Source organism: Chelmon rostratus, chromosome 17 (genome assembly GCF_017976325.1).
Source record: "Chelmon rostratus isolate fCheRos1 chromosome 17, fCheRos1.pri, whole genome shotgun sequence".
Lineage (NCBI taxonomy): Eukaryota > Metazoa > Chordata > Actinopteri > Chaetodontiformes > Chaetodontidae > Chelmon > Chelmon rostratus.
The window spans coordinates 17,534,166-17,560,044 of NC_055674.1; the positions used below are offsets into that span (position 1 = coordinate 17,534,166).

Below are 25,879 nucleotides of genomic sequence, written 5' to 3' on the forward strand. Positions count from 1 at the left end.
ACAGGGACTGAGATTTAATGCTTGCCAGGGTATCATATGGGAGATGCATGGTACTGTACCAACTGATAGAGAAATGTAATTGAAATCACATTATTAATATAATAACATAATTATTGTTGTTGTTTACTGATATTATAATATGATTTATGTGTTGATTAACACAACCAATACGACCGGATTCACTTTGCGAACAGTACTGTGACTCAAAATGAGTAATAAAGAAACGGGATAATTAATGAATGGTCAAATTGAGCAGTTTGCTGTGACGTTTTCCTTTAATGACTGTGCCCTGACATCGAGGGAATGACATCATCGACGCTGTGAACGGGCGCGTTGTTAAGTAACGAGAGGGGGAGACAGACTCGAGTGGAGAACGGCCGCTCGTGCTGCTGGAGATTCTTAGGGACTATCAACAGGGAGTGCAACCGACGACGGATCTAAGAGCTGGGGGAATGAGAGCCGCCAGAATCCGCTCCCATCCGTCTCTGCCCAGGCTCCTGTCCGACTGACAACCATCGGATCAGAACCTCCACTGACCCAGCTCTCGGACGAACCCAATATCAGGTGAGTGGTGGGTCGCGGAACCGGAGAAACCAAGGGGGAAAAGGAGCCTGATTCGGCCGAATCAGAGTCTAGTATTCACGGCTTACAAGAGAGGGGGAGGGGGCGAGTAGTAGGGATGGCTATCTACACAGGCTAGTCCAGCACATAAATGGGTGCGGTTGTAAGTATGATCCAAAATGCGACGAAGTGCGATATAAAGCTAAATTTCCAGCTCCTTTTAATTTCGACAATAACCGTGTTGCAGTACGTATTACGGTTCCGTTAACGTATTTCTACTAACGTTAGCTTACTCTTAGCAGCTAACAGTTAAACGTAAATGCCATCGGATGATATTTTACTCAAAGCGTCAATCGTTAATGATAGAAACGGGTGTTTAAAAACACCATGGCCGTTGGTGGGTGTTTTGAAATGAAATATTAGTTAGTTATAGCAAAGGTTTTTGCCCTTGTATCGTAAATCACAACTGACTTGCTTCTAATCAAATACCAACAAGGACAGTGCACCGTATCTTGACATAGGCAATTACCGTTAAAAAATAAACTCCTTAGCTGTAAATATATTAGATTTTGCAAGTTGGAGTTATATTAACGCTCGCATTTAGTGTTGAGTGTGTAACACAGGATCTGACTGTGGAGTGACAGCTGTCTGAGTCCGAGAGGCGTAGCTTAGCTGTGTTTTTCATGTGACTGAAATCTCTGGCTCTGGGACTCTGACACTTGTTTCCTCTCGTAAACAGGACTAGTTTGTCTCTGTATAGTAGGACGCGTCCTACACGAATGGATCTCACTGACTTCATATAAAGAAATACACAGATATTTTATGATTTGGACTCAGGTGATTCCCATGGTGCGTAGGTGGTTGAACCACAGTCTGCCACCTCCTCAGGACATCCTGCAACCACAACTGCCACTAAGACTCCCCCTAAGCGACATATGCACTGTGGAATCTGAACCAATCCACTGTCCTGTAGACCAGTACTACCAGTTCATGGTGCTTTTTCAGGTCCTGTGTGATTGGTTAATTCCTCTTGCTGCGCATCACATGGGCCATCTTTAAGACATCAAATAATGCGTTCTTCACTTTGTGGCTATGTTTTCACTCTACACATCTTTGCAATGCCAAGTTCTCCCTTGCTAAGCACTTAAGAATGAACATATGAGCGCATACACAAATGAAAGCTATATAGAAACTATGCAATTTCCCAACTAATCAGTGGCACTTACTGTGTAGCCTTGTGATTACTGTTGCTCCCTAAATCGGGGCAGGCTGTCCTCTCATCAGCTGGAGTTGGCAAGAAGGTCTAGGAGCGCTACATATCATACAGTATGTTGGTCAGTTGACACTTTGACTTGAAAATGAGGACTGTGCGATGCAAGTAGTTAGAAGTATGAATCCTTTAACAAGGCTCAGATCGTCCAAGATGATAGTATGCAAGCCATCATCATTGTAAAAGTGGGTTTGGAACAGAGCTGGTGTCAGCAGCTCTCTTTTTAATCCAAGTCCTTACAATCAAGCAATGCAACTTCTGGGATAATTTATGTTGTGATAAAGGAGTCTCTGGATGGAAGCAGACTGAATGCAGAGGACTAGTCCTGCAGAATTGATGACTGTTCTGCTTGAGTTGTCATGCCCACAAAACTGAGGTTATCTGATAATGCTTTGTTTTGCTATTTGTTTGAGTTGTCGCACTATTTAATATTTTCTGTAGGGGGTGTGGATAGAGGCAGGAATCAGTAAATATGCTGTGCTGTATTTCATCTATTAGCAATTTATGTATTTCTTTTCCTCCCTTCTCTGCTTTTGCTGATCTCACTTCAGCCACCTCCCCCTCCCAGTCCTAACCATGTATCTCTGGAGGCCAGACAGCTGTTTGCTGATCAGCTAAACATGTGGTCACTTCAGTGTCCACGTGTTTGGGTGTTGAACCTACAATTCAACAAGGGAATATAATGTTCCCTTGTTGAATTGTCAATGTCACATGACAGGAAGTGTTATGCAGCAGGGCTGCATTTGGGACGAGAGCACGCTGTTGGTGTTAAGAGCTTAGTCTTTTTTATGTTGTGTTCCCAAATTGGTGGCGAGGAAGCAAACAGCTTTGATAAATGATGGTCTGTGCTGATATGTCCTCTGCAGCACTTTCTGAAGTTCATTGCACAGAATTGTCTGAGAGCCTTGACACAGATAAAGCCAGCCAGCGCTCCGTGGCTGCTCATGCCTTCCTTCCCTTGGCAGTGTTAGTACAGAACAGTGGAGAGCTTAGTCTTGCTTTTGCAGTGGCTGCACAACGTTGCGTGGCAGAGAGAGCACTAAATAAATGATGATTCTGCTCCAGCATCACGTGCAGTTTAGCTCAAAAGATGCACTTCATTTCACTTCATGTGTGCCGAGACTTAGTACTCGTGCAGCAGTTGATTCTAGTTGTGGCAACTTGCATTTCAGTGAAGCCCTCATTCTGCTGTGTTTCTTTTCTCCTCCCTTCCCTGCTTTTGCTGATCTCACTTCAACCACCTCCCCCTCCCAATCCTAATCGTGTATCTCTGGAGGCCAGACAGCTGTTTGCTGATCAACTAGCCCTGCTCAGGCAACATTCTCACTCCAACACATGGTCACTTCAATGTGCCTGGGACTGACAGATCATAATGTGAACAGCTGACTGACTCGAGAGTACCCTCCCTCATTCTACCACTCAGGAAGTCAAGGAAATAGTCCTGTCATATTCAGTTGAGTTGTGCAGTCATTCATCCTATAATGTTCCAGAGATAGTGGTGAGAGAAGAGAGGGTCAGCACAGATGAGCTAGTATGGAGTCATGTGTCCTTTGCTTTCTTGTAATCATCTCTGTTTGTCTGTTGGTGGCAGTGACGACTTGCAACCATGGAGTTGAGAGTGGGGAACAAATACCGGCTCGGGCGAAAGATAGGGAGTGGTTCATTTGGCGACATTTACCTTGGTAAGTAAATGCACGTATTTTTTTTTTTAACGTCTTGCATAAGTTTCCATGTGTCTCCTCTGTTAAGGTTCTTTCCACATTGGTTTCTAGACAGTCTCCCTTTTCATACTGTACCATTAATTTCACCCCTTATCTGGGCACAGAGTCTGATTTTCCTTCATATTTTTTCGTCATTGGCCTAGTATGGGTGCAGTTGTTATGGCTCTTACAGCCATTTTGTATTTTTGTGTATCTCCTCAGGTGCAAACATTGCCACTGGGGAGGAGGTAGCCATCAAGCTGGAATGTGTGAAGACCAAACACCCACAGTTGCACATTGAAAGCAAGTTCTACAAGATGATGCAAGGAGGAGGTAAGGAGTGAATGTCGCTTTGACAAGCTTTACAAGATTTTTCTTGCATTCATCACCAATTTTTTTGTTCCTGGCAATTTATAGATGTGAATACGCCAATAAGACACTGGAAGAATGTACAGTGAATTCTTTTCACAATAAAAGTTTTACTGAATGAAAGTCATCTTTTCAAATGGCTGTGATCTGGATCCATCTTAGTTGAACTTACATTGATAAGTAAAGGCATTTTAAAGAAACCGATTATCTTGTGTAAGATTTGCTAGGTTAAAAAATGATTTGTATTTGATGCAAAATTTGTTATATGGCAAATAGTATGAATTTATATATGTTACATTTTTAACAGGTTGAACAAATGTTGTGGTGACTGTGTATGTGTGTATTGTAGTGGGTATTCCATCAATAAAGTGGTGTGGTGCAGAGGGAGACTACAACGTGATGGTAATGGAGCTGCTCGGTCCCAGTCTGGAGGACCTTTTCAACTTTTGCTCCCGGAAGTTCAGCCTAAAGACTGTCCTGCTTTTGGCAGACCAGATGGTATGACACAAAACCTTATCTTAAAAGCAGAATGAGTAGAATTTGTCAGTTGCTGTTCGTAAACACACAATCCAAATTTGGCCCCTCCTACCTGGCTCATAAGGAGAGAGCAGCGGTGCTTGAGTGAGCTTATAAATGAATGAAGAGGGGGAGCGACGCTTGGAAGAACAAAGCCAGGAATCAAAGAAATTGCGTTTTCTGATTTCTGTTTCTGTTTAACAGCTGTTATGGTGTAAAGCACAAAGAAACACGCCTGCACCTCCGCACACACCTCCCTGATTTTGTGTGAGTGCAGCCAAAGCATCCCCACTACCCAAAGGTTGATGCCCAGGAACATACTGAACACAACAAAATAAGAAAATGCAGGCAGACGGCATGGTTCCTGCAGATACGAACACCACCACACACTTTTTAAGAAAAACCCCACTCATCCTGCCCTTAAGGCAGGGGAGTTAGAATTTAGATGGTTTCACTGTCCCACTGTTTGTTAAGGTCCTACTATGTAAAACGGTTCCGTTTGCAAGTAGATTACAGAGACCGACTAGATCATGTGCATGACCTACTTGACTTTTATGTGTTGGTGCACGCTCTATGTATAAACAATGCACATGATTCCCCTGGGGTTTATTTTGTTTTGTTTTTAAGATTCTAGATGTTTTAGTGTCCTACTCTTGTATATCTAGTGTACTTTGTAGTTCGGGCCTCTTCTTAGACTGTGCTGGCCTAGATATTTCATTTAATACATAGCTCTCTCAAGCACTACTCATCTCACCTTTTGTTTGAACTGCAGCCAAGTTGCTGTGTCAGTCCTCTATGTGGATGTTTGACTCTCCGCTTATAGCCAGGGGTCGTCACCTTCCGTTGTCCTGTCTCATATATCCTGTTGTCCTTGCCTGTCCTTCTTTTGGCCTTAGCTTGTGCAGGGTATGGATGCATTGAGCACACCTACTACTGTTCAGTGGCAGAAATGTTATTCGAAAACAACACAATGTTACACATGTAGAATGAGGTGTTGATGAACTCATGTCACCGTGACACTTCCTAATGTATCCTGTCTGTGTAGTTAAGTAGTTTATGTTTTGTTCTACAGAACCTGACAATTTTGTTACTGTTTGTCTTCTGCATCTTCTTTAGATTAGTCGCATTGAGTACATCCACTCCAAGAATTTCATCCATCGGGATGTCAAGCCTGACAACTTCCTAATGGGGCTTGGCAAGAAGGGTAATCTGGTGTACATCATTGACTTTGGCCTGGCCAAAAAGTACCGTGATGCCCGCACACACCAGCACATCCCTTACAGGGAGAACAAGAACCTGACTGGCACAGCGCGCTACGCATCCATCAACACACATCTTGGAATTGGTAAGGCACACTTGGAGCATATACACAAACTTGATTTTCATACCAGATTAGTTACTTGCTATTCACAACATTGAATTAGATCCTCATAAAACAATACTGCTGTTGGTTCTTGGCCTCTTGGCCCTGTTATTCACACGCATGTTATCAGGCAATTCTGTTGCAGTCTCACATGACAATGATTTCTAGTTATTACTGCCAAGGCAAAGGTGTTAAAGTGCCAAAGCGTGGATAACCCTGACCACAGCAGACTGAACTTTAGCAAGATGCAATATGTTCAGTCTAGTCCAGGGCTTGTTTTATGAACAGGTCCATCTTGCCTCTTTTTATCCAGTGAAACTGAGTTGAACAAACAATGCCGCTTCACTACCTTAGTGTCTCACTTCATGATGTTGATAAATAGCATTACATCGTATTGATGTTAGCATGACCATGACGCTGTGGTCGTCGTTAAAAAAAAATTCTGCTCGAATTCACCCATGATCTACTTTGATAGCAGCTTCTGAACACCATGATGAATGTGTTTTATCAGAAATGTCTTTTGATGATATCCCCCTCTACGTGACATTCATCCCTAGCCTGTAAGTGTAGTGCACTGTTGAGTCACATCCCTTCTCACCTTGTTTTAGTGCCTGTGTCAAAACTTAATAATTCAAAACCTAATAATGCCCTGGTGCTTAACTTTCTTCAGCCAGGAAGCAATTAGTTCCTCATTGTCACCCCCATCCCATCCCCTCCCTACTGTTTTCGTTTTGGACTTGGCTCCTCTCTGCATCGTCTTCTTGTTTATACACACCCTATCAGATCATACAAGGGATATGAAGGCAGAGGACTCATGAGAGCGAGAGAGAGAGAAAAAGAAGGAAATGCCATCTGGGATGGCAAACAGCCCTGTTGTGGTGTCGTCATTTCAGTGCAATGCTCTCTAAGACATTCTGCAGAGCATTTTTGTATGACTAACCGTTTTAACACATTCCACATCTCATTGCGGTGTACTAGATGAACAGTTGCAGCCCAAACAAGTTATTTATCTGTGGTTTGATAATGACTTTTTGTTTAACAAACATTTAAGTGAGAATGATAGGGTGTCTTACCTTTTTTTAATAGTATTTGTGCCTAAAATCATTTGCTGAAGCATTTTTTGGAGTTGTAGTTTTAACTGTAAAAAGTATGCATTGAATGTGGAATTTAATTAACCAGTACTGGCAGTAAGTAACAGTAGGGGGATGCACATACGTTGCTTCCACTTTAAAAAGCACATATATACACAGGGCTCAGAAGTAGTGTCATTTGCTTTGAATAGACAAAGAACCACACTTTCAAGTGTTGCTTGATGAACGGGCTACACAAGTTTCTTGGTCAGAAGTGCCACATTAACATCTTATTTTGTCGGGTTGTCAAGTCGGAGGAAACCAGTCTAGGGGTTTGAAACTGCCCACACATCAATGGAAAAAAACAAAACACTCATGTTACCATTATTTTCCACACATAGCTGTGAGTAACCCACAGATCCTGAGCCTTTTACTTCCATCTTTGAGCTTTACAACTATAGTCTTGTCGAGTAAAATAGGTATTTGTCCAAGTTGTGATGTATTCCCATTCAGACATTCATTTATCCGACCTCTTTTTAAACCTGAAGTATCATTGCCCGCATTTATAAGTTAAAACTGACTAAATACACATAAAAATAATTAACTAGAAAACAAACAGTAACAGAACACAGTTAAAAACAATTAACATTCAAGAGCGGAATAGTTTGTAATCATGGTTTTAAATGGACTTATAAGTACAACTGCGTTAAGTTTTAATGTGTGATGTAAAATGCAGCTGTGATGCAGCACAAAAACTAGAAGCAGTTTTCTCAAATTCTGTGTGTTTGCACACAGGACTTTCATTAGCCAATCGTTTGAACGGGTCAAATAATGACTATAGGACCATTTTAATAAGAAAGTGATGAATGATGGTAAGTTGCCATTGACGAATAGAAACCGATGCCTGTCACGTCTTACTATTAGTAAGACTGTCTGAAGGGATGTCCTTTTTAATTTTGTGACTGCATGAGCGAACTTTTATTGGCCCATTAGTGACTGTTAATTGTTTAATTTACAGGTCACTATGAGCTGTGACTGGCCACAGGCGACTGAAGTTGTTTATTATTTCGAAACTGTTAAAGGGGCCTGGGCGAATTACCCTTTTTCATAGCACGACTGCAGACATCCCACAGTTTTCTCACTCTTGCATGCACTCTCACTATTTTCTGTCCACAGAGCAGTCCAGACGTGATGACCTGGAGTCTCTTGGCTATGTCCTCATGTACTTCAACCTGGGCTCCCTTCCCTGGCAGGGCCTCAAGGCCGCTACCAAGAGACAGAAATATGAACGAATCAGTGAGAAGAAAATGTCCACACCCATTGAGGTTCTTTGCAAAGGATACCCTTGTAAGTAACATGTCTTTGGTGTCTCTCTGTATTTGGCAGCAATTTACCTGCAGCTGTGAAATTATCTGCAGCTGCAGAATGGGGTTTTTCTCAGTATGGAATTGAACACAAACAATGCAAATGTTATTGAGGTATCTCCTCATTACTGTCTCCCTTTTTAATTCTCCTACAGCTGAGTTCTCCACATACCTGAATTTCTGCCGTTCTCTCCGTTTTGATGACAAGCCAGACTACTCTTACCTGCGACAGCTCTTCAGGAATCTTTTCCACCGTCAGGGTTTCTCCTATGATTATGTCTTTGATTGGAACATGCTCAAATTTGTAAGTTTAAAAGCATAAAGTCTTTCCAACTGTATTATTGATGTTTGTTTTGGTGCCTAGCTGCCACTTAGATCTCATATCACAGTGCTCAAAAATATCACTTTTGAACAGCTTACAATATATAACAGCTCATTTAGAGCTACTGTTAATGGAAAGGCTGTAATGTGGCTGATCTCAACTATCAGGGTGCCAGCCGGACAGCCGAGGATGGGGATCGGGAGAGGAGGACAGGAGAAGAGAGGGATGAGCGGATTGGAGGAGCCCCCAGGGGGTCTGCATCACGGGGCCTCCCCCCAGGTCCAAACCCTGGAGCTGCCAACAGAGTGAGGAATGGGCCAGAGCAGGCCATCTCTAACCCTGCCTCACGGGTCCAGCAGTCTGGTGAGTGTACTGTTAAATTGCTTAAGTCTCAAACCCCTGTTTGTCTTTTAATAACAGAATCATCCTATGCTGACACTGCAAATGTTTTTCTTGATAATCCGCATCAAATCTAGTTCTCAATTTTATATATAATTTCAGGTAACACGTCACCTCGTGCAATTTCTCGTGCAGAGAGGGAAAGGAAGGTGAGCATGCGGCTCCACCGTGGGGCTCCTGCCAACGTGTCGTCCTCGGACCTCACAGCCCGTCATGACCAATCCAGAATTTCCACATCACAGGTGAGTGTATAGGACATGACTCTGGTTCTGTGTGTGGGTGTGTGTCTATGTGTGTCTGTGTGTTTGTCCCCCTCTGAGTCTTAATTCTATTTCTTTTGCAGGTCAGCGTGCCATTTGAGCACATGGGGAAATAGAATTCTTCGTATGCACATGGAATTGACAGGTGAGATCTAATTTTTTTTCCTACATGCCGAATGCAGAAATACACCCCTCACCAATGCATTGCCCTCTCTAACGACCATCACTCTATTTGTTGTTGCAGGGCTGCAAAGTAAATTAATCGCTCCGGATTATTTCCCTTTTATTTTTACCTTGTCTTATAAAAAGATGATTGCCAATGGACACATGGATCTTTGGAAAAGGACAGTAAATCTGTAATGGATCCAGGGAAGCACATGACAGTATCCAACGTGCACTCTTTCATGAACTTGCTGAACTGTGGACCACCACCACAATAGAAAAAGCAAACGAATAACAGTCCTGTACCATTGTTACTCCCATGATTGCTCATACCTGCTCTACTCCTCAAAACATTCCCTCAGTACCTTCTGTCTGGCAAATGTGAAGAACTGTTGGCATCAAAGAAGAAAAAAGGTATCAGGGACACACGCATGTTTCTCGTCAAAGGTCAACTTTGTGACTGATATAGGCTTCGTAAAGATTTATCTTTTTCAGTTTTAACACCACAAAAACAACTTTTGAGTGAATGTCGCCTCTTTTATCTTTCATAAAGACATAAATTGGAGCTTGCTATGAGTTTCCTTGCTTTGCTTTTTTGAGAGAAATAACAGCTGAAAGATGAAGAAGTGGGGAGATGTAGGTGAGAGGATAGTGGGGAAAAAAGAAAGGTAACTTTGAAAAGGATAAGTAAGTGATGTTTTAGCTGTTGTAGAGTAAAGTTTCTGGTGAAGTAGCAATTGGTGCTTGCTTGCCCACCCTTCATTCATGTCGTGATAATTTACTCTCCCTCAAAACTCGGCCACCAAAACCTCCATCAGCCCTTATTTTGCCTGTTTTTGACTTGCGTGTTTTCTTTGGTTTTAATGGGAGGGGGTAAGGTGAAGAATGAGCATAGATATTGCAAAGACACACTCCCAAGTCTTGAGGGAAAGCTCCTCAGGAAATTCTCAGTGTATTCGACCAGAGACAATAGCTGCCCGTTTTGGCTAACAAATAGTGGCTGCAATTTTTATGATAGTTCTTAATGTTACCTTTTTTATTCTTTTGTTATTGGCGGTCATAGGGCAGTGGGCAAGCTCTGTTAGGGATGACTCTTCAGGGGGTGGGGACATCCATTTTTTTTTTTTTTTAATGTTTACTTCACTGTAAATATTTTTTTTATTTTGATGTAAAGCCAAAATGTGGTTATTTGTTTTAAGGTGTAAAGTAGAAAAATGCATACTAATGACATAAATTGGGGCTGGGTTCAGAATTTTAGGTATTTAAAGAACTAAATTGTGGGGTTGGCTACTGTTACTCTGCCAGCTGGGTCATCCAACATTATGTGTGTATGAGTGGGTGCGTGTGTGAGAGCATGAGATGCAGTGACTCCCTACTAAGAATACAACATTCATTTTGTATGCTGATTGCTTTTATCTCTATTCTCTATTTATGTTAAAACTATTTTTTATTTGTCTGAAGTAACTTTCTGTTCTTTTGTGTTATTTCTGTTTTATTTCATCTTCCTTTTAACTTATTAGAAGTAGCTTGTTTGTTCAGGGTCTTTTGGTTGTCCCTTTGTTCTTCTGTTCTTATCCCTTAAACTTTGTCCTCCTCATGTCATATATAGGGCTTTCGATGTTCCTTCTGCAGAAATTATACACTAATAGTTTGATGTCACCTTTTGGATTTTAACCTCCAGCAATTTTGATGATGTCATTCAAAAGAAAACAAATGATGCAATTGCAGGGATGTGTAAATAGCAGTGCACTGTGTGTGTAATTACGTTTGTACAAGCCACCATGACCCAGTGGTATTGTAACTGTTGGGTTGGAAATGGTATAAAATAGGTTGAGGTGATGGGGATTTCACTTTATGTATTGTGTACTGATATCTTGTACAGTTCTTTAACACACTTTATTTACAACAGTATTTGTGTATATTTTATGAAGTAATAAAATGAATAACGTTGCTCACAACCTTTCTTGCTCATCTTTCTTTTACTGCTGCGTGTAGACGTTTTCAGCTGGTCTGTTTGAATTTAATTGAGTTTTTTTTGGGCACAACAGTGCTGTGCAGCCTCTCCTTTACAAAGTTACATCATGTTCAATGGCAAGGACCTGGAGACGTGAAGAGCGTGGGTGCGCATGCGCCGAGAGCGGAGTTTCTGCTGGCAGCTGCTGTTAGTACGGTGAATTGCCGATGATGATGTGGATGAAATAACGGTGTCCAGTTCATTAGCTTTGGATAGGAAATGGCAAGATAAAAACAGTCGTTTTTCGCAGACATAATTTTGGAAGTGAGTGTGTCGCTTTTTAAAGTCGTGTTATATTTCTCTGCTTTGTTTTGACTTTCGGAAGAGAAGCAACAGCAAGCTAGCGGCAGGCTAGGAAGGCTGGCTAACGTTAGCTAGCAGCGCTCGGCGCAGTAAACGCTCAGCTGCCGACACTTGCCTTTATTAAAAAAGAGGAAATTTTCCGTTTTTCAGACAATGATGCTGCGATAAGATAACCCGGCTGGCTGTCGTCTGAATGTTAACGCTTGGCCAGTTAACTTTTTGTACTCCAAAAGGTTTGCAGCCGACTTGAGACGATGAGCTAAATTGATGCTTTGATTCAGACCAGCGCAGATCAAACAACTGCAGAGAAGGTAAGTAAAGCAGCAGGATGGAGTCATGAGCACAGAACAGCAGCTACCGTGTTCTCACCATAGTGTGTTTTTCCTTAACTCTCAGACGGGCTCAGTACATATATATGGGAAATATTGCCTGGATTTTAATCAAATAGTCACTATTTCTTTAAAATGCCTCACGGCTATATGCACACTGCTCTGAAGGCTGAAACCTGCTTCCTCGTTCTTTGTGGGGATTGTTTTAGTTGTGGTCACTGCAAAGTGGCCCTATCGGTCTTCGTGGCTCTGAGTGAACACAGACTCAATGACCGGATGCTTTACAGTGTGTTTCAGGCAGCTCCCCCAGCCTCAGGACTTATGATGGCCTGTCACAAAGACTGCTGATTCGATCGAGGTCAAAGTACAATGCATGTTTTGAAACCTAACCACGGGTGCAGTCAGCAGGATTGATGAGTTGCCTCTCTCCCTTGTCTGTGGTCCACTGGGAAGCATCGAGCTTTGTTGTTGTAAGTGCAAGCGAGTGCTTGTATGTACTGAACACAGAACTCACCCTATATTCCCCTATATTCATTTTTCTGACATGATATTTAGATATTATTATTGATTTTTAATATGTCAACCTGTTTTGACTGATTTACATGCATCCAATCGTGGTTGACAAATAAATGATTAGAATTAGTTTTCAGACTAGTAGGCTTATTGTTGACAATATGGCAAACAACAGATGCCATGATTAACTGGATAGACCTTCCCCGGATATCAGCGTATAGTACATAACATCTGTTTGGACGAAAAACACTCAAAAGTAAGTTTTAGATAAGCTACTTGAAGTTAATCACATTTAAATGCTTTGTTATTACGCAAGTCAAACTGGAACTGTGCTTTATCAGAAATTGTTGCACGAGAAGTTGACTAAGTAATTGCTTTGTAACAAATAAGATAAAAATACACCAATTTGAAAATGTCTGCCTGAAGAAACACAGTAAATTCATATTCTGGTTATGTCTGTCTGGTATTTCTTCTTCTGTGTGTGTGGTACACTGATGTGTTCGTAGTTACTGCATTGCCACAAGCTGATTGAGGCTTTGGCAAGCAGCATGAGTCATCCATGAACACATTGAGCACCAGCCTATATTTAGATGGTGCGCAGGGGGGTTTGAAAGTCATTGTGAAATTAGTTTTCACTGTGAATGATTAGATTACCGCCTTCCTGGAATCCACACCAAGACACTGACGTAGTTGGAGAGATGACAGTACTTGGAGATGTGCAATGATTTGATCATGAGGGTGGTGGCACATGGAGCATCTTTATGGATGCTTTGGATGTTGCTGGCTCTGGTTTTGGAACCTCTTGTTTTCATTCGTCCAAGTCGGTGGTTTATGTGATACAAACCACTTCTCTTATTTTCACTCTCTGTACATTACTGTTGAATTTTGTGTTATGGGGATTTTCCAATGGATGTGATGGTTGATTCCCAGTCTGCTGACATAGTACAAATGCTGTGTAAACATTGGGGTTGATATAAACCAAACAGACAATTCAGCCTGTTTTTGAACTGTGCCATGCTTGTTTTTTTTGTCAATAAATTGAGAATTTGAGAAAAACACAAATATGATACTTAAAGCCACTTAACAATGGAAGAAAGTATATCCAACTCAGTATCGCCCATCTTTTCCAGCTACAACTCCGGTGATATAATGGCTACCCTTTCATTGCATCATATACCCTCCTATGATTTGTGAAGTGGAATAGAAACTGTTAGCAACATCTTTATCCATTTTAAAGAGCATGCTTTTGGATGAGATTAAACTGTAATTTTACTTATTTCAGTTTTTTGTCTTATTGCAGCATCAGCAACGTACGTGAGGCCTCCCCCCTCAGTCTGTTCATCTTGAACTTAGGTGTTAATTTGTGGAAAGGTGTGCCGTTATTACTCTGAAGGTATATGTTTGTGCTTAACGCTGTTTCGAGGTACAATACACCTCGTTTTGCACTCAGCAAGGCGGAGAGAAAAAGAAGGGGAGAATCTGGGTCAGCAGCCCTCAGCTCATTGCTGTCACACTGATTCGCTGTGTTTGATAGATCCAGCGCCCCCTCCTCAGTGTGTTGGCGTGTGTAGTTTTTATACTCCTTGTCCTCTCCTCACCCACATACCTTATCAATCCCTCCGTTTTGATCTCGCTTCATCTATCAACCCAATCTCTTTTGCACTGTAGATCTGTGCAATGTCCTACTTTGCTCTGTAACACTCTCTGTGTTCTCGTTTTAACATCAGCAGATGTTGGCTTGAGATTTAGGTTTCAGACTGTGCAGGCCTTTTAACGATGCACAAGCACAGTGTTTCATTCAGGCTTTATAACCTGGAACATGAAGTTGTGCAGCTGAGTGTTGTTCACCATACTTTTTTCAAATGTATGGGCTATTGCCAAGGGAGCATCTTCATTGATTAAGTTTCCTCTACACTCTTTTTTCATGCAGATGAGTCAGCACTGGCAGCGAGACATAACACTGTCAGAAAGGTTGGGGAATGACTCTCCTGTCGGTTTTGCCCCTGGGCCCCCAGCCACTGTGGCCCCACGAGGATCCAACTCCTCCTGGATACCAGAAGCCCCACTGGTCACAGTTGAGGAGCCAATTTTCCTCATGACCTCCACTGCCCAAACTATATCGGGTTTTTTTGTGTGGACAGCTCTTCTGATTACATGCCACCAGGTAAGGAGAGCCTGACGTTTGGATGTTGCAGATGACTCCAAGATTTCATTTTCTGTCTACACAACTAGTTATTTTGTCCAGCAACAGCTATGTGTAGTGTCAAAGTGTCAGTGAGTAAAGTACTATATATCATCTATGAGGATGTTAGAATGATGCATTCATGAGTTTATAAGATCAAAAGTTCAAGAGTTTGAAAATTTTTGCAGGAGTCATGTGCAGTCTGACACTGTCTTACTGAAATGAGTGAGGAGGTTATGTTTCATTTACACTACACTATTATCAGTGTGAATGAGGCCTATCTGCTAACTCATTGTATGTCACTCTGGATAAGTGCAGCAACTTGAAACAAAGTGTAAATAAGTGGTTGCATCTGTTTTCATTGCCTTTGCCCACAGCCTTTGGATAAAGGGCTAAGATGGAGTGATGGAATAAAACCTAAAACTTGCTCATGATCTTCCAAATGTACGCACTGTGCTCCCCTTTTTTCTGAAATACTCACGTGCCATTGAGCACAACCAGCTCCTTTTCAGCAAAAGCAAAACAGTAGACACATTCACATGCAGGAACATTTTTCCAAGACCCTCTGTTATTCTAAGGCTCTGTATGTGCATGTTCACACACCGAACACCTGCGTGCACTTAACCACACAACCTGTTGCACACCGGGTAAACACACGAGCACTTCCACCAGGGTATTTATGTTTCAAACACATTTAGGGTTGTGTGGATGTAGTGAAATACAAAACCTGGATTGGCTGTGCTGTCTTTATGGTTTACCTCCAGAGTAAGCAAGACCTGTTACCTAAGATCTGCCCAAGTCATCCTTCTAAAATAGCTGCAAGCATTAAGCATTAAGCACAATAAAAGAGAGACATAGAAAGATCAAAAAGTCAATTAAAAGGGATACATTAGATAAAATCAGCTATATATATATACAGTATATGTACATTATATGCAAGAGTATTAGAATTCTGTTGCCACGAGAGCACTACTCAACTCACTTTTGGTCCAGGTAATTTTCTGGATTTCGTTTTCCACTGCAGATAGTACCCCATTAGTGTAGGTGGGATTGATTTCTAGCTGTGTACCTCAAGGCACAGGTTAATGATTTGTCCTCCATTGTTTGCTGCTGCTCTTCAAATACAGGCTTAAAGAAGAGCCCTCTGTCACTCTGGCAACAGGTGCTCCTGGCTTGACTATGGTATCAAAGAGCAGTGGATGGGTTTGAGAGTGTCTGTATGTGTATGTGTGTGTGTATGTGTGTGTGTGTGTGTGCATGCAGAGGGGAGGAGGAGGGTCACCTAGCAACAAGCCCGGTGAGTGGAATGCACTGTCTCGCTTGGCATGTTGTCACCCACGGTTTGTCATTTTACCGAAGGTGTGTGTCTGTTTACAGGCCAGGAAATGTGATAGGTGGGACATTGTGTAAGCGGAAAGGAGACAGATGGAGCAGACAGAGGTGCTGGTGACAAAGGCCCACCCTGTTCTTCTCGCTGTCTGCTGCTCTCAATAGGAGTGACAAAAGCCCAGTATCAGTTACCCAAAACAACCCCATGTGTCAGTGCATGCACACAACACACACCTTTCAAACACACAGTACTTCAATATACAACTTGGGCAGATGTATACTGGCTGGACAGACAGACATGATAAGAACACACATGCAGGTTTCATGAGGCAGCAAGTAGGCAGCCAACCTATTTACCCACCGCATTCTGAGCTGTAGTTTCACAAGCAGGAGACCTCAGATCTCATTTTTCCTCATCCACATATCCATTTTCTAGGGGTTAGAGGAACAGGTGAGTTGGAGTCATCACATTAACAAGCCCTCTCTCTCTCTCTCTTTTTTTTTTTTTTTTTAGATCTACATGCACCTACGTTACTACAGTTCTCCAAATGAACAGAGGCACATAGTTAGGATCCTCTTCATAGTCCCCATCTATGCCTTCGACTCCTGGCTCAGCCTTCTTTTCTTCACCAATGAGGAGTATTATGTGTACTTTGACACAGTCCGCGACTGCTATGAAGGTGAGTGGATGAAGGAACACAGTGGAGTCTAGTGGTACACTAACATTTCTGCATTTGGCGTGCAAGCAGCAGGCCAATATTCACCACAGTGGTGGGAGTGACTGTTTTGTGTTTCGATGTGTCTTTTGACTCCCAGTAGAAATAAGGGTGTGAGAATTTATGTCTTGTGATCCCTCAGTGGCAGATGGCCTTTGCCGCGTCTTCATTTACAAAGGTTGCCATCTTTGTTCTCATGTCTCTGTGGCCTCTTTGGATTGCAGGGAAGGGGAAAGATGTTTCCTAGCAACTGTATGAAAATGAGCAAATTCTTGTGAAGACTTTTAAGAGGCTTCTCACTTACGAGCAGAAAAATCATATGCTTGTTCTTTATCGTACAAGCCAGTAATGCATCTACTGCATATAATTTTAATGCTGAATTTTAGAATAGAACAAACAAGCCTGTATGTTAATGAGAATTTCCTTATTGTATTTCATCATCACGTGCCTGAACATGCTTGTATTGCTGAAACTTAGTTTGATCGACATAATGCAAAGATAACAAATATTAGTTGGTTCTGTGGTGGTTGGCAAACAAGCTTAGAGGTGCATTACTGCCACCAACTGTTGCTGTAAAGTCACATGAGAACGTGGTAAGCAGTCCTGCTGCCCAAATCATGTTCCCTAGCAAGACAGCTGCATTGACAATATCACATGAAAATCCAGTCCTGATGAGCTACATAATCTGCCCTGAATATACAGTGTAGCAGAGACACTGGGAGAATAACTCCTGCTGTGGAAATGTTATTACCAAATCTCAACTGTGGGACACATTTCTACTGTTGCAATACTGTCATATTGCCCAACCCAACCTTTGATTCAGAACTTGTGATGGTCATTTATTACTAAAAAAAATGGTGCACATGTTGTTATGCAAAAAAGCTAGCACTGTGCTGACTGGTCTGGCAGGGGTTGTCAGTGTGCTACGATCACAGGCTTGCTTTTAACTCACGTTGAAAAGGTAAAGAGAGGTGGGGCTGTAGGGAGCAAGTATCTGTGGACTACCCTTAAATTAGCCTGAGAACACCTGCTGCTCACTCAGGGACACCAATTGCTGGGATCAGTATGTACTGCAGTCAGGTTTATTTAAATTACATGCCACTTCTCAGCAAAATGCCCAATTAATTGGTGTTCTCAGAATAGCCAATACATTATTGACAAGCACACAGGATACAATGTAACTGTCCTGTGTGCTTTTTTTGGGACTCCCTGTTTGACCTGATCTGCACCATCATGACAGATGTGTCAGTGAATTACAGCACAGCAGTGGTCTGAAGACATGAACCTAAGGTATATTTTCCAGTCAGACACCTCAACAGGTGACTTTGCTTATTAGCTGTGTGGAAGTTTGTTTTCTGTTGCCTAACTGTAACCATAGCGTGGGTGGGTAGTTCATTTGAAGCCATCCATATACAAAAACAAACCCCCCCAAAAAAACAAAATGTAAAAACAACCAGTGAAGCTGGTCACACTGATTAGGTTGATTACATATCAGATCCGACCAGTGGATAGAAGAGAGAAGGATTAGAGACACACCTGGTGTAGCCTTGCATTTAGGCCCATGATGCTGTGGAAGAATACTGCTAATAAAGATCAAAATAGCGCTCTAACATGTGATGTTTTGTTTTAGTTATCTAACACATTACATGAGTGACTATCATAGCCCAAAGGTGTGTTTCATTTGTGTAAGATCTGCTATTTCTCCAAACCAGTGATTCTCAAACTTTGAATGAAAGAAGCTGCCTGTACCTCACAACTTTCATCAGTCATTAACAGTGAGAGCGAAGCAACTCATAACAAGGGATCCAAGATGAATTTCAGTGAAATGAAAGCCAGCGTGATAGGATCTGTGTGAGCATTTGTGTGGCAGAGTGACATGACCATGAGCTTTCCTCACTGTTTGCTTTCTTCAGCATTTCCACAGGTGTCCTGTTATCACACTGATCCACCTCTGCTCCCAGCACTAGAGAACTGTACCATACAATTATGCTTAGGCTCACACACAACATTACCCAGTCAATGCTAAGCCTGCTGATGAGGATGACTCACCTTTCCTCCTTCAAATGGCAAGCTCAGCAGTTCTGACACAAGATCAGCAGGACATAACTGTAATTATGACAGTTTCGCCAAGCGTTGACAACACTGTATCACTGCTGCAGTAGCTGCCATCCATCAGTATGTTTTTGGAGGCTGTTAGAAATAACTAAATCCACTCAGTAACATTGACATGATATGTTTTGTCAGATCCTAAGTATAAATGCAGGTAGGTTGGGGCTTTCTGCCCAGTTACCTCTGACCCATTCTGAATTGGCTTCAGATTTTCACCTGCTGACAGTTGCTATTGAGCCCAGATTGGTTTATCCCTGATATGATGTGTTATTTTTCTGTATCTGGACTTTCATGACAAATTAACCAGTTTTTTTATCTACTGCATCAAGCACTTACTCCAGTTACAAAATGTAAATTGTTGATGACTGTTTAATGGAGTGTGGCAGTGATTACACTGACACTAATTGTCACCCTGACAACCCAGTGAAGTTTTGTTTGACTTTTGTGTGACATTCTGCAGCCTTTGTCATCTACAACTTCCTGAGTCTGTGTTATGAGTATCTGGGTGGAGAGAGCGCCATCATGGCTGAGATCAGAGGGAAACCTATCGAGTAAGTCTTGTTTGCTCTTATCTTTCTTCTGTCCTTTTTTTCCCCCCGTTCTCTTTATTTCCGGTATAAACAGTTACTGAAGTCATTTCATGTTAAAATAGCTGCCATACTTACAGCAGTTTGACCTGTATGAACCTGCACTTCACTTTAGGTCAAGCTGTGTGTATGGGACCTGTTGTCTGTGGGGAAAGACGTACTCCATTGGCTTCCTCAGGTTTTGCAAACAGGTACCTTAATGTGTGTTTAATCATGTATATTACAAATTTGATATGTTATCTGTTATTTATTTCCATACAACATGAAAGTCTACTTGCAGAGAATCTAAGCTTGTTTGAATTACTGTCCCAGCACAGTAACTGTCATGTCTTTTTAATGTGCTTGTCATTGAAAATTGCTCGTTGTCGGAAGCTTCATACTGAGTTTAGACATTTAGATAAATGGAATGGAAGTGAAACAAACTGGTGGAGCGTTGCTGCTTTAATTGACCTGTATTTTTCCTGACATAATTTTTCCAACCATTGCTTACTTCCCCTCCTCTCACTCTCTCTCTTTCACCCTTTCCTCCTCAGGCAACTCTCCAGTTCTGTGTGGTGAAACCCCTGATGGCAGTGATCACTGTCATTCTTCAGGCCTTTGGCAAATACAGAGACGGAGACTTTAAGTACGTTTCCACAACAACAGCTCGCCCACTGTCATTCACAGCACGGACATCTCTCTGAGAACTGATTTCTTGTGTTCTGACTTGCTGTGTTGTGTCACACCTCTGCAGACCTAGACTGACTTCAGCCAAAGCTCTTTTCAGAACATAATGACTGAGAAGCATTGGCTGAACATACCGTCTGAATGCTCATGTCACAACCATTGTCAAGAGATAGAAATTCAAGTCTCTAGTTATCTCTGCTGTGCAGTTCTTAGGTCATTGCTATAAAATCCTTAATGAGGGTTGGTATAAATAAACATCAAGCGGACTGCTCTACAGTCCAAATCTCCATCTTTTAATGAACTTAAAACCTAATGTGCATATTTGCATACAAGGAAGCTCTGCAGCTTGCAAACATGAACTTCAAACTGATTATACATCAGCTTCTCCTCTTCAATGTTTTTAATTTAAATGGTTCCACTTTCTTTTTTCCTCACTTAGGTATCTTCTGTGTGTGTTGTAACTAAAGCACATTCTTATTTCTATGCCTCTCTCCTCCAGTGTGGCTAGTGGCTACTTGTATGTGACCATTATCTACAACATCTCCGTCAGTCTGTCGCTCTACGCTCTCTTCCTCTTCTACTTTGCCACACGTGAACTGCTTGTCCCGTACAACCCCGTGCTCAAGTTCTTCATGGTCAAATCCGTCATCTTTCTCTCCTTCTGGCAAGGTATGAGGCCGCCGTAATCTGTAGGTGTGTTTTTATACGAATATAGTGTACTTTTGAAGTGAATTCCCAATAGGTTGGCAAAGGAAAATGGAAACTCGTAATTGTTTCCATCTCATTGTGGAACTTGTGGAACTGTTCTAGTGTTTGCAACAGTATTGCATGTTGTAATTAAAAGACAGCTTTGTTCTATTTATGAACTCATTAGTTTCCTCTGGATGGTGTTTTGCTGCTGCCATTTTAGTCCTCTTATTTTTTGGGTTTTGCTGTGAAGTGGTGTGAATTCTGCGATGCTGCATTGCACTGCCAGAAATAAAATAGTTGAAAGCAGGTCCTGTAAACCTCATCACTTACTGAGTTCAAGTTCACATCAGCTTCCATCACCCTTTGTGGATCACGTTTGTTGACATGCCAACCTTTTCACTTTTTTCCACAAACAGGTGTTCAGTTTCTGGGTCCGCAGTCAGTATGCAGATAAAACTCGCTTTGTGCCTGTTTTCTATTTCTGATTTCTGCTTTCTCACTCTGCCTCTCTTTGTACAATTCAGGAATGCTGCTGGCCATTCTGGAGAAGTGCGGAGCCATCCCTCAGATCAGCTCGGCTGACTTCTCTGTGGGCGAGGGAACTGTTGCTGCTGGTTACCAAAACTTCATCATCTGCATTGAGATGTTCTTTGCTGCTGTTGCTTTGCGCCATGCCTTTACTTATAAGGTTTACATGGACAAAAGACTGGACTCGTATGGTAAGAGAAGTGTGTGTTTCTGTGTGTGTGTGTGTGTGTGTGTATATGTGTGTGCATGTGTTTGCAGGCATTAAGAGGCTGGTGTAATTCTGCTGGGTTTGATGATGATGATCCTGCATGTTGTAGTGTGTATTATCACCTGTCTGTTCTGACAGTCTTGAAGTGGGCCTTGATACAGACTGATTTCTGCAGTCGTACAGAGCTGATCTGACCTCTTTGTGTCCCAGCCTTTTTATTATACTGATTTCTATCTTTGACACTCTCTTTCTCTTCTCTTCTGCTTTGTTTTTCTGTTACTACTACTTCTTCTTCTTCTCCTCTTGACTATGCTGCACTGAAAGGCTCATTTCCTATCTATGGACAGTACGGTAGGTCTGCTGTTAGCTATATTTTGTTTTACGTTTCAACAGTTCTTCATTGCAGTGCTTTTTGTTTGCATTTTTGTATTTGGGTGTGGTTAAATGTCCATTATTTAAACATTGTGTTCAGTTCAGTATGAATATACATTTAAAATCATGAGTCTACATGTTGTCTAGTTCATTTTACGGTCAGTGAACATTTTGTCTTTTAATTTCTTCTGGCACAGTTTTGTTTCGTCTGTGGTCCTACCGAGGCTTAGTGGTGTCCTTTGGCTTTCTCTCTCCCAGCAGAAGACAGATTTATTTATTCCACCCTGCTGACTGAATTTTGCAAAATTCAGTTTTCTTTGCAAAATTTCAAGGACTTATTTGGAAAATGAACCTGACAGTTGGATGGAAAGATTTTGTATTTTTCTCACTCTGTCACTTTCATGTCTCCCTTCCATCCATCCTGCTCTGTGTCCCTTTAATAATATTACAACCTTCCTATCCCACTTCTAGGTCGCTGTGCCCCAATGAAGAGCATCTCCAGCAGCCTGAAGGAGACGATGAATCCAGGGGACATGGTCCAGGATGCCATCCATAACTTCTCCCCAGCTTATCAGCAGTACACTCAGCAGTCCACACTGGAGCGAAGTGGCGGGCCACCCCTCTCCCGCAGTCACAGTAACGTCAGCACCCGTGGGGACAACGAAAAGACCCTGCTGCTCAGCTCTGACGATGAGTTCTGAGACTAACTCACTTTACTCCTGAAGCCCATATTGAGTTTTTTTTTAGCCATGTGAGACAAATCAGATCTTTTGTTGCTACCTTAACATGGAAGATCAGATTCTGTTTTTTTCTTTTTTTCAAGCCAGACGTGGTTGACAGACTAGGAAGGGATTGAGTGTTTTTTACAAGGAACCAGAAGGAAACAAGGGAGCATGACGAGGATGGAAAAGTTGTTACAAATATAGTTGGGGAGAAGATAAATCGAGATGTTAAGACATTTGGTTTACTAAATGGTCAGGTTGTCATTTGTGTTGATGTCATAGAGGCCATTACTGACAGAAAGACCACATCTATATTCATCCACTGAATATGGATTGGTACAAATAACCGTGCCTGCATATAGCATCCTTATGCTGCACTTTAAACACCATAGCAAAAAAGATAAGACAGATATGAGATATATGCTAGAGCACACAAGTGCCATCTTCACCTGAAACACACAGCCTCCTTCATCTTTTAGTTTTCATATTGATTCTCAATCCATACTCCTTCTCACTGCTCTGCCAACTCTGCCTCGTATCGAAACATTGCCAAATAGAAGGAGCAGTACCTTGAGCTCCAGTTGAGAGACACTGTCTTAAGATTTAGAATTGATTTATAGCCAAGCAAAACTAAAGAGCCATTGAATTGCCAGGCTTCATTTTAATATATAAGAATTTAATCACAGATATTTTTTTTTTATGTAAATGTTGTATGACCTTGAAGGTATAACTTGTTTAAAGAGTAGTTTGTTTGAAAATTGTTGTTCCTGAAATGTTCTAAATATTCTGTGTTTTCATTTTGTCGTGGGTCCATATGAACAAGTGACTCAAAAGATTAATGGTTACACTCCAGCTGTTGGCCTGCCTTGGGCTCCACGCACAACATTGTTTGTGCAGTGCTGAGGGAACAGCTGTAGGAGAGATTTTAGTGTGTGCAGAGAGACTGACGGAAGGACAACACCCACACAGATTACAGATTACTGAAGAAGCAACACTTCCCTGCAGAGCCAGCCCAGCTGTGATGTGCTGCTGTGGATTGTAATCCCATAATTAAGGGCATTACATGTAGCACAGAACAGGCCTGCCTCTGCTGGTATTATTTTTAATGGCCTCACTAATATAGCAGGGTGGTAAGGATGTTTGTCATTATAGACAGATAAGGCCGTCCAAAGATGTGTCAGTGCAAACGAGACTTTAAATCTGATGAATCACATCTGGAAAAGGAATATATGGGCATTAAAAGCTGGTTATGCAAGATGAGAGAACGTGCAGTCAGTAAATATCATCAATGTCATCCTCTGCGTCTTATGACCCCCCGATAACAGAAGCTGTGTTTGAGTTAACTGTTAATACGTTGTCAACTGATTGCTAGTATGCGTTTTAGCAGAGGTCGGTATAGAAGTTGCTTGTGGTCGTGAGCGTAAATGTTTGATGGTGGAGCACAGCAGTGTAAAGGCTCAGTGGATCCTTTTGACAGGTGACATTAGGCCCAGTGCTGCCTCTGAATGTGTGATCACTGTTCTCCTGTTATGTTGCTTGCAGAGTCCAAACAGATTTTAAACATTGACTCAAGCCTATTGACTGCAGGTTCATGAACAGTGCGGTCCTTGTGAGTAATGAATGTATTCAGGATGAAGGAAACAGCCAAATTGATGTGCATCCTCAAAAGAGCACAATCAGCTTCCTAATGAGAAAATTGTATTCAGTTAGCAGAATAATGAACGTGTTTGTTGAATTGATGAAGAGTTGGAGCTATGAGTGCTAACACGTATCCCTGCCAACCACATTCTACACACGCACCACTTTTGCATCCGTGATTTACTGAACCTGTAGCGCTTCAGTTAAAGGCAGCGATCAGTGAAATTGTTCCATTAATGTAACATTAACTTAGTGATATTGAAAAAGTGAAATTCACTGCCTAATACTCTGCCCCATTGTGACAGCATATCAAACTGAAGCATCTTGGTTCAAAACACTATCAAATGTTTTTTTTTTTTAATGGAAAGCTGAATATATTTAACGAGGAAATATACCAGAGAGGAAAGAATGTTGTAAATAGAGTTAAACTAGGCACTGCGAAACATTCATCATGATGATCACTGTAATGGCATTGCTTGGTATAGTGCTTTAGTTTGATATTTTAATTTTCATATATTCTCCAGTTTTATTTCTGTTGTATACTTTTTAATTTGTATATTGGTAATATTATCTCATGTTTTGATGCTATATTGGTTTTTATTGGTGTTGACAAGGAAATAAAAGACAAATTCAGATGAGACAAATTCTGCAGGTTTCTTGTTCAAGTCAGCTTGCAGACGCTATCACAACATGTCAAATGTTTAGACTTGTATCATGAGTCTACTTTTATGTGTATTTCATAAAAAGCTATATAAATAGCTAGGAGTGTCTCGAGAAATAGAAACCTGTCGCCAGCTGTGGTGGAAAGTAACTTAACTGCATTTACTCAAGTACTACACCTATATTTACAGTTCCAGCAAGCAGTTTCTTTGGAAACTTATTATTTGTCGGTATGATATGATGCACATTAAAATGTCAAACTAGCCAACAGTGTATTGAATAGGAAAGATGAGCTCAACCTCCACCAGCTACAACATTAAAATGCTGCTCATACATTAGTAGATCCATTATTGTAATAATCTAATGATATATAATGGACCATTTACCTGCAGTGTACTTTTTGAACTCTAAGTACATTTTACTTGTAATGGAGTATTTTTACAATGTAATATTGACACAATCAACTGAACTCCTCCACACAATCCAATAGAAGGCTGCAGTATTAACCTTTGTCAAAGCCATTTCACATTTTTATTGTGAGTGTGTTGGGGGTGTTAACTGAAGATTAGAAGTTCCTCTCATTGTCAGTGATAAAGACAGAATTTATTTTAGGTGAATATTCGTAGTTTTTTTTTTTAAATCTCGAAGTAGCAAATACAATTTAGAATATGTTAGAAAGTCTGTAAAGCTGTTTTTTTAACAAGTGGTCCAGCTACAATCTCGTGTAGCCATCCGTTCTCGTACTCAGATATAATGTCAAGATTTAATTTAGTGAACGTTAATAGTTTTTATTGTTAAAAGGAATTGGAAAGGTCTGTGGGGAAATACCAGAGACGCTCCTTTTCGTCCCAGTGGAAGGGGCGTGTACCTATGTTTGATTGACAGCAGCTGGGTGGCTGCCTAAGTATCTACTAGACTGTTTGGAAACAAAGTAAACGAACTTTTTCTGTAACGTTA

The 25,879-nt window shown here is 41.4% G+C and overlaps 2 protein-coding genes across 3 annotated transcripts; both read left to right on the top strand.

Annotated features, from left to right (window-relative positions):
• Nucleotides 1-363: 363 nt before the first annotated feature.
• LOC121620271 (casein kinase I) lies at nt 364-11,306 on the top strand. Its single transcript, XM_041956258.1, has 11 exons — nt 364-564; nt 3,423-3,513; nt 3,754-3,864; nt 4,250-4,398; nt 5,533-5,761; nt 8,026-8,196; nt 8,369-8,517; nt 8,703-8,898; nt 9,037-9,176; nt 9,278-9,339; nt 9,439-11,306. Exons 2-10 carry the CDS (start codon nt 3,438-3,440, stop codon nt 9,308-9,310), a joined length of 1,254 nt encoding a protein of 417 aa, XP_041812192.1. The 5' UTR covers nt 364-564; nt 3,423-3,437; the 3' UTR covers nt 9,311-9,339; nt 9,439-11,306.
• Nucleotides 11,307-11,503: 197 nt separating this feature from the next.
• LOC121620501 (transmembrane protein 184B-like) lies at nt 11,504-24,894 on the top strand. Of its 2 annotated transcripts, XM_041956555.1 has the most exons (10): nt 11,504-11,634; nt 11,907-11,984; nt 14,446-14,679; nt 16,541-16,706; nt 19,312-19,402; nt 19,554-19,629; nt 19,972-20,063; nt 20,604-20,773; nt 21,319-21,513; nt 22,374-24,894. In XM_041956555.1, the coding sequence occupies exons 3-10, from the start codon at nt 14,446-14,448 to the stop codon at nt 22,601-22,603; spliced, it is 1,254 nt and encodes a 417-aa protein (XP_041812489.1). In that variant the 5' UTR covers nt 11,504-11,634; nt 11,907-11,984; the 3' UTR covers nt 22,604-24,894. The 2 variants fall into 2 exon arrangements, with proteins under 2 accessions (XP_041812489.1, XP_041812488.1); XM_041956554.1 differs by having other exon boundaries at nt 11,504-11,984.
• The last annotated feature ends 985 nt before the right edge of the window (nt 24,895-25,879 follow it).

Coding starts and splice junctions, on each gene's coding strand:
- LOC121620271 (XM_041956258.1), top strand. CDS start 3,438: ATGGAGTTGAGAGTGGGGAACAAATACCGGCTCGGGCGAAAGATAGGG. Junction 3,865..4,249: donor CAAGATGATGCAAGGAGGAG/GTAAGGAGTGAA, acceptor TGTGTATTGTAG/TGGGTATTCCATCAATAAAG. Junction 4,399..5,532: donor TGCTTTTGGCAGACCAGATG/GTATGACACAAA, acceptor CATCTTCTTTAG/ATTAGTCGCATTGAGTACAT.
- LOC121620501 (XM_041956554.1), top strand. CDS start 14,446: ATGAGTCAGCACTGGCAGCGAGACATAACACTGTCAGAAAGGTTGGGG. Junction 19,403..19,553: donor ATCAGAGGGAAACCTATCGA/GTAAGTCTTGTT, acceptor ACTTCACTTTAG/GTCAAGCTGTGTGTATGGGA. Junction 21,514..22,373: donor CAAAAGACTGGACTCGTATG/GTAAGAGAAGTG, acceptor TCCCACTTCTAG/GTCGCTGTGCCCCAATGAAG.